We start from the raw sequence: 12,873 nt of genomic DNA, 5'->3' as shown, positions 1-12,873 counted from the left end.
TTCCATGTACTACAGTGACTCCTTCTCTCAAGGCATTTATTGAGTGATCATTGTGGAAGAGAGAAACTGTGGAGTCTCCTCTGTTCTATATCTGGCAAAGAGCCATAGTCCTTGCCCTCCGCCATGTGCCCTTTTTACTTTTAGATTGAAGAGACCGGAGGCTCCATGACCTTGTGATTCTGGAGGGCATTTTAGTGTTCCAGCTCAGGTTTTGCAACCAACATAGCTCCATTGCCCTGAGAGATAAACAGTAACATGGATATGAACTTGGTAATACAATATGAGCTTTGAGCTCAATTTTGAGCCCACAAAAATGGAAGTGATGTAGGGTAAATTATGCCCCTGAAATATTGGAATAAATGTTAGTATATCATTCTTGCAATATCTTTGTAAATACTCCTTTGTAATGGTCAACTAAGTGGTAAGTGGTTAAATATAGCAATATCCCTATTTTGGGGACTAGGAAACTGATTCTTTTAAAAAAATTTTTTTATTAATTTTATAATTATAACATTTTTTACAGTACATATGCATAAGTAATTTTTTACAACATTATCCCTTGCACTCCCTTCTGTTCCAAATTTTTCCCCTCCTTCCCTCCACCCCCTCCCCTAGATGGCAGGCATTCCCATACATATTAAATATCTTATAGTATATCCTAGGTACAATATATATGTGCAGAACCAAATTTTTGTTGTTGTTGTTGCAAAGGAAAAATTGGATTCGGAAGGTAAAAATAACCTGGGAAGAAAAATTAAAAATGCTCACAGTTACACTCATTTCCCAGTGTTCCTTTTCTGGATGTAGCTGATTCTGTCCATCATTGATCAATTGGAATTGGATTAGTTCTTCTCTATGTTGAAGATATCCACTTAGGAAACTGATTCTGAGAGAGGTTAAATGGCTTGTCCAGGTTTACATAGTCTGATGTAAGATTCAAACTCATATCTTTTTCACTCCTGAGTATAGAACTTTGGACATTGTGCCAAGCATTTTAAAAACTCCTTTCAGGCTGTTATCAATCCATTAATCAATACTTTAAACCAGTTTAAACAGTTAAGAACACATACATCTAATTGTGATATTATGAATTGAATTTCTTCAACTTGTTCACAAATATATCACAATTATCTTTGCTAAAGGCCTCCTAAAGTTGACCTATATAAGAGCTACAAGATTCCACCTTATCCCATTCCTCTTCAAACCTACCAGTCTGGTAACCCTATTTAAAAAGGAAATTAAATTAACCTGATATGGCTTTTCAGAATTATGAAATTTAGGAAGGGGAGGGGAACTCTGAGGCTATCTATTTCAAACTGTTCCTGACCAGAAATCCCTTTTCCAATACTGTGAACAAGAGGGCATCTAATCTCTTTTGGATTCCTTCACTAAGGAGGAATGCCACCTTCAGAGGCAACTCATTTCTATTGTTGAACAGTTCTAAACTTCAGGAAGTTTTTTCTTAAATCAAACCTAATCTGCCTTTTTGAGCTTCCTACTATTTTTAAAGTGAACTAATGTTAGCTGGTGTAGTACTCATTTAAGTGCTCACATCCCATCTGCTCTGTAATATATTTTGCAATTTTCCAGGAATTGTCAAGGCAGATAGGTAGTGCTTGATATGTGGACTATATTCCCTGTTCATGTCTACCACTCCAGATACCTCATTTTCTCTAATGCTGTCTCCTACATGGTATTCTTTCAGATCCTCTGACGTTGTACTTCCCCGTTCTCTTCCTTTTTAAACTACTGTGTAGAAGTATGTGGGTAAATTTTTTTGAAGGAGGGAGGAAGTCAGAATTTATGATTTCATGTCCATGGTGACTCTCCCATAGATAGAAAATCTCTCCACTAAGGAAAAACCAGCAAATTATCTGTAACATAATTTGGGGACTTGCCTGAGCCACTAGGAAATTATATGACTTACTCATGCCTCTGGTGAAGAGTGTTTTTCCTTCTGTGATCTTAGGGCTGAAGAGAAATCAAAGAATGTAACTAGGACCAGAAGAGGCTAGAGTGGTAAGGGACCTTAGCAAGCATATAGCAGGGGCAGAATTTAATTCTTTGTCTTTCTCATTGTAAGACTGGTATCTCTCTATCTTCTACTCCCTGCTACTTTTTGTAATTTTATATTTACTTTGTATATCTTTCTTTATGTGCCTGTAGAATATTTTTCTTGTAGACTATACGATTCTCAAAGGCAGGTGCTGTTTTATTTTTGTATTAAAATCCCCAGCCCCTCAGTAAATGCTTTGCTTATGTACGGTAGGTGTTTAATATATAGTGGTTAAATTGAACTGTTCGATTTTTTTTCAGTCATGTGCAACTCTTTTTTACCCTATCTGGCGTTTTCTTGGCAAAAATCCATTTCTTCCTATAGCTCATTTTACCTATGAGGAAATTGAGACAAACAGGGTGACTTGCCAGAGTGACACAGCTAGTAAGTACCTGAGGCCATATTTGAATTTAAGAAGATGAGTCTTCCTGATTCCAGGCCTGGCACTTTATCCACTTTACCACTTAACTGCTCATCACTCTACCAATTGGGCTATCTACTTGCCCCTAATTTGACTAGGATGTGACTTAGTCTACTGATTTGATTTAGTAGAACATAAGGTTGCCTTCAGCCACTGGCTAGACCATGTCTCCCAGCCATACTCAAGATCATTCAGGACTTGTAAGATGACAAGTGAAATAACTTCATTTAGTAATCCTCTGATAACAAGCATTAGATGAAACCTAAAACCAGATGGCATGTGATCGCCAAAGACATTTCCCACTGTGACAGAAGACATTCAGGGCCAAGTCTCATTCAAAGAGGGATTCTCTGTGGCTGGTAAGGTCTTTCGGATGCTCCAGTTTGTGGATGACGATGTAATATTATATCAAACTCCAGGACATGACAGAGTCTTCTAAAAAGATCTTAACTTGTTCAAAGAACTTTGATCTTTTCATTTACATAGGAAAGAGCAAGTGGATGAGTAACTGTTCAAATTTGAATATGCACCTGGATGGATCCTGTGTAGAGCCTGTCTAACGTGTCTAGGGAAGATAGGACAGATGGACAATGACCAGAGCAGAAAAGAAAGAGAGCAGGCTGGATCATTAACAGGAAGTTACAAGGATCTTCTGTTGAATCCAAACTTCTCCCGAGAACAAATGATCATACTGAGATTCTATTATTGATGCAATATATCAGTGAAACATGGAATACTACGACACCTAAAAATCATATATGGAGACAAAAAAAATGGCAGATGTGAGCAAGCTTCATGGTATAACTGATGAGGAATTCCAAAGAAGAACAAGTATAAACATACTATCGAGGAGCAATATGACAGGAAGTGAAGGTGGGCTCATCACATGGCAAGAGCTAGGGATGATGGATGGACTATTCTAATGGTAGCTTTCAGGAGAAATCAAGACCTCCTTTACCATGCTGGGTGGCCCCCTTGTGGTGAACTTTTGGGAGAACATGGATGGAGTACAATTTATATCATGGAGTAAAATCCTGATTCAGTGGGTCTACAAATCCGTTTGAGCATCTGAATATGATTTATTCTTTGGAAGTCTAACACCTGGGAATAAACTGAGAAACAAGTCCTGAGTTAATGTGGACCAAAACCAAGGGAGTTTCCATTGTATATTATAGAAGGAAATTGTCATGACAAGCAATAAGCCCAGAATCCTGGGTACCAATGATTAAACAAACAAACAAACAAAAAACTTATTAGGGGATGAATGCTGGGTATCTTGAAGATGTAAGTTATTGGGCCAAGGAATGTGGCTCCAGGATAACGGATGGGGGCATTATACCAAACTGGGAAGAGAGCAGCAAAAGGAAAGTGCCTGCAAGATACCATTTGCCTTGTATTGGTCTTATCTGAGAGATCACTTGAAGAAATGAAAAGAAGTCTCTTCTTGAAGTCAAATATGAGCTCTATTGCTATCTCGCTGTGTCATTCTGGGTAAGTCACTTAACAACTCTGAGCTTCAGTTTCCACATCTGTTGAATTGGGAAAATAGTTATTGTACTATCTACCTAACAGCGCTATTGTGGAGAAAGGGCTTTATAAACCTTAAAGGGCTATGGAAAAGCGTGTTATTATTCAGATAGAGACAGTGCGGGTTAATGGTCTTGTCTCTCGAACAAACTGGCTGTGTGATCACAAGTGTATCACTCAACCTTTTCAGTGTATTAAGCAATTTTCTAAGACTATACATTGCAGAGAAGGTGCTGGCCTGCATTGGCAGAGGGAGTATCTTTTCCTGGGAGTGTCCTATAACAATGAAATCACAAATCCAAGCTTTATCTTAATTATTGTCCTAAGATGGAAATTGAAAAGTTAGTTTTGTAGGCCACTGGTTATCTCTGTGAGCTTGTTTACTAATTCTAAATTGAGGAGCTTGGCTTAAGTGCTTTCTGAAGTCCCTTCCATCTCTAAATTCCATAAAAAGTTCTGGACAAAAGAGAACACAGGTGAAGGATATTTATTCTCTCCTGGTGCTTTTTTTTTTTTTTTTTTTTTTTTTTTAAAGAAACACAAGAGAGTGGAGATGATTCTCATTATCCAGCAGAGGGCAATCCAATCTGAGATAAAGGGAAAGAATAGGTGGGAGAAAATAAAATAAGGACAAAGGAATCCTAATGGGATTCTGGTTTCATTGGAGTTCTTCCAGAAATTGAGGAGCGTTTTTATAGTGACTTAATGGAAACTTGCATGTTTTTGAAGGTGAAGAGATGAACATTAAGGATCTGAGTCCCCAAGATAATAATTTTACCAACTGGGGGCCTCAGTTTCCTAATTTGTAAATACAAAAACAAAAACAAAACCTCCCTCTCCCCCGTTTATGTTTCTAATGTTCAGTTGTTGCAGTTGTTGTGTCCTATTCTTTGTGAGTCCTAATTTGGGGTTTTCTTGGCAAAGATACTGGAGTGATTTGCCATTTCTTTTTCTAATTCATTTCACAGATGAGAAAACTGAGGCAAACAGGGTTAAGTAACTTGCCCCGGTCACACAACTAGTAAGTGACTGAGACTGTTTTTGAACTCAGGTCCTCTTGACTTCAGAACTAGTTCTCTATCCATCTAGTTGCTCTGATCTTAAGAGTGGAGGAGATTTTGGAAGGATGGAGATGGATGGGGCTAGAAGCAAGTTGAGAATCTGATTTACACAAATTTCAAGCAGACCCTCTCAGACTTGGCTTAATTTAGCCACCAGGCGTTAGGCTACCCTGAGCGTGGGGACTGTCGGGAGTTGCTGAGCAGTCTTTAGTAGGTTTTGCAGATTCCCTGGGACCTGGGTGCTGCCCCAGAGGGAATCCCCTTTTCTTTTCCTGACTATATCACTGACAAGGAGGGCAGAGTCTATTCAGCAAGCTAGAAAGAGCCTTAGTATCCTGAGCCTGGAGAGGAGACCAGATCCCAGGTGCTCCTCCCATGCTACTTAGAAAAAAGAGGGGTTTAGTACCTGAGCCAATGCTCTCAATTATGGCGACCCTGCTTGCTTGGTACTTGGGGAAAGGGCATCATGGATTCAGAGGCAACAGGGCATAGTGGACTGAGTCCACTGAGAACTTAGGCTCATGTTATCATAGACCTAGCACTGGAAAGGACCTTTAATATAGAAAACAAATATTAGAAATAATAGAAAATGAGGAAGCATAACCCCTTCATTTTATGCATATGGAAACTGTCATCGAAAAGTTAAGTAACTTGTCCAAGATCACAAAGTTGGCAAAAAAAAGAGTCCAAACTTGAACTCAGATTTTTTTACTGTAGGTCTAATTTTCTTCCCATTACACCACATTGTCTTTTTTCTACTTTTTCTCTCCTGATATTTTTTCCTCCTCCTCCTTTCAGAGACCTGGATGCAGTAAGCAGAACTTAGAGAAAACCTCTTTAGACTCCAAAGGACCTCATTTATTTGTGCTTCATGGACCACTCTTTTCTAAATGCTTTTGTCCTTTCTTTTGATGTCCTGTCTCTTTCCTTTAGTCTTTCTTCAAGCCATCTGAATTCTTCTGTGGGGACTCCCAAGCCCTTTTTTAGAAGGCTAAAGAACTCAGTGTTCATAATTCCAAATCCTATTTATCTCTAGGAACCTGAAGTAGTTTGAGCAAGTGGTCCAAAATGATACTTCTTTTTTTAAATAAAATCTCTTTCTGGTGCTATTTTCTGCTGAGAATTGCTTTACAGGAAGATTCTCAGTCTTATACATTATAAGTAAATAATCTCTTAGCTCAATGATATGTGTGTAAAGGGAAAGATTCTTGGACAGGGATGTAATGGACCTAATAAACATTGGTAAGAAAAATGCTTTGCACTGAATATGAAAGGAGGAGAGAGAAACTGCCTCTCAAATAAAAAAAAAAATAGGTATGATATAAGAAGATGAATAGGAAAAATGTATAGATTCAAAGGAGATGAAAATCTACAAATAAAACTTGTGATGAAACCCATGACTTCTTACATATTGTGTATCAGATCTTATCAAGAGATTTGATGTGAAGGTTTTTTTCCTAGTTAACTGTTTTCCATTCCAACTAATACATTGATTTTTATTGCTCAAAATAAAAAATTAAAAATAATTTGGGTTACTAAAGTTGTATTTTAGCTTGCATTATTTTCTCTGTTACTTGTTTAATTAATAATCTTCTCTCTATCCAGAGAAGTGAATTCTTATTCTAATTTGGGAATTTCAGGCTAAGACAACTCTTAATCATGATACCATGGGAAAGACTTACCTGCAGGCAAGCAACTCCAATCCCAACAGCTCCCATGAGTAGGAGATGATTGGCCAGAAAATGTTCTAACTTGGTGATACAACCACCCTGTGTGGGACACAAAAGGAAAATGGTCACCAATGGGAGAGAGGCCTAAGGGAAAGGGGATGTACTAGTTTAGGAATGGGGAAAAGTATCAAGAATGTGTTTGGAAATTCATAGGGGTTGTGGTACAGTGGACAAATCATTAGTCTTGCAACCAAAAGACCTGAGTTCGAATCCTAGCTCCAATACTTACTAGCCATGTAACCCTGGGCAAATTACTTAACCTAGGCCTCTATTTTGTTATCTATAAAGTAGAATAAGAATACTTGCACTGCCTACCCCCCAAAATTGTGTGGAAAGCCCTTTTTTAATAATTAAAATATCTTATTTAATATACATGCTAAAATGATTTTTAACATGTTCCCCCTAAATTTTGAGTCCAAATTTCTCTTCCTCCCTATCCCCAATTGAGAAATAAGCAATTTGACATAGATGATACAGGTGTAATCATGCAAAACTGAAAAAAAAAACAGATAAAAATCCCCAAGAAAAATAAAGAAAAAAACATATTTTGTCTGTATTCAGGCTTTGCCTTTGTCTATCTGGAGATAGACAGTGTCTTTTATTATAAGTCCTATAGAATTGTCTTGGGTCATTGTACTGCTGAGAATAACTAAGTTATTTATAGTAGATCATCATAAAATATTGCTGTTATTTTTATAGAGTGTTTACTTGGTTCTGCTCATTTCACTTTGCATCAGTTCATGTTAAGTTCATGTTTTTCTGAGAGCATCCTGCTCAGCATTTCTTAAAGTACAATAGTATTCCATCATAATCATATACAAAACTTGTTTTACCATTCATCAATTGATATATATCCTCTCAATATCCAATTCTTTGCCAATGCTAAAAGAGCTGATAGAGGTCCTTTTCATTTTTTTTTTTTTAATCTCTTTGGGATATAGACCTAGTAATGGCATTGCTTAGTCAAACAGTATACATGGTTTTATAGCCCTATGGGCACAGTTCCAAATTACTCTCCAGAATGGTCGAATCAGTATATAACTTCACCAATAGTACATTAATGTTTTGATCTGGAAAATCTTTCGTAAACATTCCTCCTATAATTCCAAAGGGGCAAGCTTATGAATTAAAGTCCACCAAGGTCAGACCAGATCTCAGGGGTAAGGGTAGGTTTTTGAGGAGAAGGAAATTGATTGATTTCTAAATAAAACATCAGGTGTCTAAATCCATCTTGATATCCTTCACTATCCTTGATGGTACCATGGCCAAGACTGAGTTACACTCAAAGCATTGTGAGCTAGTTTAATTCAGGGGCAGAGTTTAAGATAAATAAAAGACACAGTTCTTGCTCTTAGGGAGGTAGCAGTCTTTAAATAATAATGATGTTATAATGGATTACCTTTGTACAAGATACATTGCATATAACATGAATTTGCTCTAAGGTGATAGCTCTGAAAAAATATATATACATAAGAATATAAGGTGGTGGGTCTGCATACAGAATATGAAATAAATAAAATCTCACTAAAACAGAGAGTTGGGAAAGGCCTCATACAACTAGTTGCATAGAGTAGAATTCAGGACTCCTGATTCACAAGACAGAAAATTCCTCTTTAAGATCATTTTCAGATTTAAAATACTATGTTTTGACTCTGAGACCTTTACCAGGATATATATCTCCTCTTCTCCCTCCTTCCTTCTCTCTTTCTCCATCCCTCTCTTTCTCCCTTTCCTTCTCCTCCCACTTCTCTGTTTCTCACCTATTCTTTCCTCTCATTTTCTCCCTCTTTCCCCTTGCCTTTTCTCTAATCTGAGTAAAAGGGAGCACCGTCTCAGGGTCTTCTACTTACCTCTACTTTATAGATATTGGAAGGGTGGGCCCGCTGACCACAAAGGACCACAACTGTCTTACAACAACTGTCAGGTACCTTTCGGCCCTCAGCTTCTGGAGACTGGATGTAGGTGCTGTACTCCCAGTCGGCTGAGCTGTTGCTGCCACAGCACCTGAACTGGGGGACAGAGAGCATGTCTTGAGAGCAAGCAGTACAATGGTGGGAGGCTGTTGTTGATTTTTATGATTCATTCTTGAAGGGACCAGGATACCAGGGAGGTAATACCATGACATGCAAGTGAATTGGATTGAAATGAGGGAGAAAAGTCTTACTTTCTCCTCCAGAGTCCATCTGGGTCCAGCAGCCAGATATAGATCAGGATGACTGGAGATGGCCCTGGATGCCCTGGGAGGCCTTAGCCTTTTTAAGCTAAAATCTTCAATAAGTCTCAGTTTAATAGAGGCAACACCTAATCTGTGATTAAGGCCGGAGAATGGCCTCTTTTACCTACTCAAAAAAAAAAAAAAATCAATCTGGGAGGGAAAGACCCTTAGGACTTTCTGATCAAAACAGAAACAATTGCTATTGGTAAACCCTTACTTTCTGGCAAAGATAAGCAGGTAGCCAGAGCACAAAACACAGGAGAATGGGAGGAGGTTCATTTTAAAACATGACTTTATACAAATTACATATTTGTAATATCATGAATTTCATTCTCTGGAATATAAGTATTAGATTTCAGGGGCCTAGAGAAGGGTTGCTCTCCATCACCTCCCTTTCCCCCAAGGTGGACTTTGAGACCCTGTTGGCAAATGACTCAAAGTAGAAAAGATAATTAGCAAGAAGGAAAGCATTTACAGAAAAAGAATAGGTAGCTACTGTGGATACAACATTTTTTAGCAGCACAGGGTTTGAAACGACCCCAGAGGAAATGCCACAGGTGGAAGTGATGACTATGGTATTAGAACATTTTCCTTGCCCACCTGTCTTAGGATGACTGACATCAGTAGTAGGACAGCCAGTGTATGTTTTGCATCACTCTCTGTACAATGTCAAGATATCTAGATTAGGAGTTTTTAACCCTTTTATTTTTTATCATGGACCCTATTGGCTGTCTGATGAATGTATGGATTTCTTCTTAGAATCATGTTTTAAAACTCATGGAACAAAATATATTGGTACAAAGGCAACTAATTATTATTATTTTTTATTTACCAGATATTTGCATGGGTAATTTTACAACATTGACAATTGCCAAAACTTTTTTTTTTAAAGGCAACTAATTAATGAAACTGTTATGAGAGCACTAGAAAACAAATTCACAGACTCCAGATTAAGAGCCCATTATTCTAGCAGGAGGCCCTCAGCATACTGGGCAGGGGCCTTGTGGAGATTTACAAGAGGACATGGCAAAAAGTCATATAGAATGAGAAGGAATTGAAGAGAATAACCTACAATGATGAGATCACAAAATATTGGAAATCCTAAAGTGAAACTTTTTGAAAAGGTAAGAAAAACTACAGTGTGAAAATAAAGAAGGAAAAGAATCTGAAGAAAAAGAGAATGTTAGAGAAAGAAGAATTGCAGGAGAGGGGAAAAAGAAAGAAGAAAACCATTGAATAATTGAGCTAGGTGACACAGAGAGAGCTTCAATCAACCAAGGAGCATTTAATAAGCTCCTTATATGTCCTAGGAACTGTATTAGGCATTAGAGATATAAAAATAAGCAACAACAACAAAAAAGGAAACACTCTTTTCTCCAGAGGAGCTACCATTTAAATAATAGCTTTTTATTTTCAAAAATTATCATGCAAAAAAAGTTTTCAATATTTATCCTTGCAAAATCTTGTGTTCCAAATTTTTCTTCCCCTCTCCTGCTAGACAACTAGTAATCCAATATAGGTTAACTATGTGCAATTCTTGTAAACATATTTCCACATTTATCATGAAGCTATCATTCTTATCAGGGTTGGTTCTTCTCCAAAAAGATGGAGCTAGATCTTTTAAAGAGGAAAGAGCTATTATCCCACTAAAATACTGATGGAGACTCACAGGCACTACCAAGTGATATAGAATAAGAACCACCACAAAAATAATAAGAACAGCAACTGAAATTTATGTGCTGATTTAAGATTGGCAGAAAGTAAATGTTTCCATTTTTTGAAAAGAGGGAGAGGTTGGTGCTTACCAACTAAAGGCCTATGGTATTTAAAAAATTTATTTAATACACATTGTTTTATGGATAGTAGTAGAGAAAAATCAAAACAAAAGGGAAAAACTATAGGAGAGAGAAAAAAAGAAACAGAAGTGAATACAGAATGTGTTGATTTGCAGCCAATCTCCATAGTTCTTTTTCTGTATGTAGATGGCATTTTCCATCCAAAGTCTGGATCACATAACCACTGAGAACCTAACCTTTCATAGTTGATCATCCCACGTTCTTGCTATTACTAATGTATTCTTGGTTCTACCTGTTTTGCTCAGCATCAGTTCATGTGAATCTTTCCAGGCTAAAGGCCTGTGATCTTCACTCTAATTCATGTCATTGAACATTTAGAAAAGAAATCAGTAGTGATAAAGAACCAGTATGGCTCTGAAACTCTAGGGCAGGTCATGCTAGCATAGCTTTACTTTCTTTTCCGACAAGGTTAATTGACTAGTGGATCTATAGCTTACCTTGAGTTTTAAAAGATATCTGCAAAAGTTTCTCATGCTATCCTTTTGGAAAAGATTGAGAGTTTAGCTGGTAGTGACCAGGTGAATTAGAAAGTGGTTGAAGACCTGGGCTCAAAGAGCAATCATTAAGAGTTCCATGTCAAACTTGGAGGATTAGGTCTGTGGTGGAGTGTTCTGGCAATCTGTGCATGGTTTTGTGCTATTTGCATTTTTCTCAATGACTTTGATAAAGGCATAGATGAAATGCTATAAAATTTTCATGTTTCACAAAACTTGTGGAGGACAATTAACATATTAGATTATGGATTCAGGATCAAAAAATCTTAAGCTACAACATTGGGATGAATCCAATAATATAATAAGATAAAATTCAATAGTAAAAAATGTAAAGTTTTATACTTTGGTTAAAAATTAATTTCAGAAGTATAGGATGGGGAGGTATGACTATAGAACAATTTATTTTGTCTCTTCTCTTTTTCTCTCTGGTTTGGAATAATAGAATACCATGGGGCTTTAATAGGCAATTTAGTCTAATAAATACCTGTAATTTCCTATATAATAGCTATAGCATGTGAATCATCTAGAGCATCACTAACAAGGGGAAAACCAGTACCTTTTGAGGTAGCCTGTTCTATTTTCTAGAAGAGTTCTTGTTATGCAGTTTTAGCTTATATTCTCATTTTGTTAAATTTTGTCCATTTTTTCTTAGTGTTTTCCTAGTGCTTTATGATAATTTAGCCAAGAGGTATTAAAGGTTTTAATGAGGACACGTGTTGAGTGGAGAGAAGAATGTAATTGGGAGAGATTTCATCCAAGTAGAATTGACAAGACTTGTCAGTTGATGGAATAATTGTAGAGAAATGAAGGAGAGGGAAGAGTTATGGGTGACTGAGTACATGGCTCCAAAGGTAACTTGATAGATTCTACTCTTAACAAAAACAGAGAGTTTGGAGGAGGGTCAAGAAGAACAGCTTTAATCACTCTTCTACCTAACAGTCCTTTGGATGCCTGAAGACAGCTCTCATCCCCTGCTCAAGCCTTCTATTATCTAGGGAAACATTCTCTGTTTCTTTAACCAAGATCTTCAGTTCTCTTCTCATTCTGATACTCTGGATGCTCTGAATTTTGTCCCTCTTAAAATGTGGCAACCAGAATGGAAAATGGTACTTCAGATGTGATCTGATGGGGACAGAATATAGCTGTATATAAAATGATCACTTTTTAATGAACACTATATCTGTCTTAAAGAAGTATAAGATTGTGTTCATTTTTTTTTGTCATCCATATTGCACTGTTGACTCATATTGAACTAGGTCCTTATTAGTAAGAATAATGAATCTTGTGAAGTGGTTGCATTATTTGAATTCATATTGCATATTTTCATTAGGCTCAAACCAATTACCATATTTTAAATAATGATAACTTCAAATAGAACAGATTTGAATATATGCAACCACTTCATAAAATTCATTATTTCAACTATTTGGGATCTCGCTGTAATGGCCTACAAAAGACTCCCTCCCCTTTTTTTAATCAAATGAAAAAATATTTTCATATTTAGTAATACCTC

At 37.0% G+C, this 12,873-nt stretch overlaps 1 protein-coding gene across 2 annotated transcripts in view; it reads right to left on the bottom strand.

Annotated features, from left to right (window-relative positions):
- The window catches only part of TSPAN11 (tetraspanin 11), a 151,068-nt gene that overhangs the window by 3,034 nt on the left and 135,161 nt on the right, over nucleotides 1-12,873 (bottom strand). For both annotated transcript variants that reach the window (XM_074269258.1, XM_074269257.1), the window contains exons 6-7: nucleotides 8,646-8,804; nucleotides 6,748-6,834 (exon numbers count right to left, since the gene is read on the bottom strand). In XM_074269258.1, the coding sequence (XP_074125359.1) occupies nucleotides 6,748-6,834; nucleotides 8,646-8,804 (246 nt within the window). The remainder of the gene's footprint in view (nucleotides 1-6,747; nucleotides 6,835-8,645; nucleotides 8,805-12,873) is intronic.

Source organism: Sminthopsis crassicaudata, chromosome 5 (genome assembly GCF_048593235.1).
Source record: "Sminthopsis crassicaudata isolate SCR6 chromosome 5, ASM4859323v1, whole genome shotgun sequence".
Taxonomy (NCBI): domain Eukaryota; kingdom Metazoa; phylum Chordata; class Mammalia; order Dasyuromorphia; family Dasyuridae; genus Sminthopsis; species Sminthopsis crassicaudata.
The sequence above is the reverse complement of the archived record's forward strand: the minus strand, read 5'-3'. Positions and strand labels throughout refer to the sequence as shown.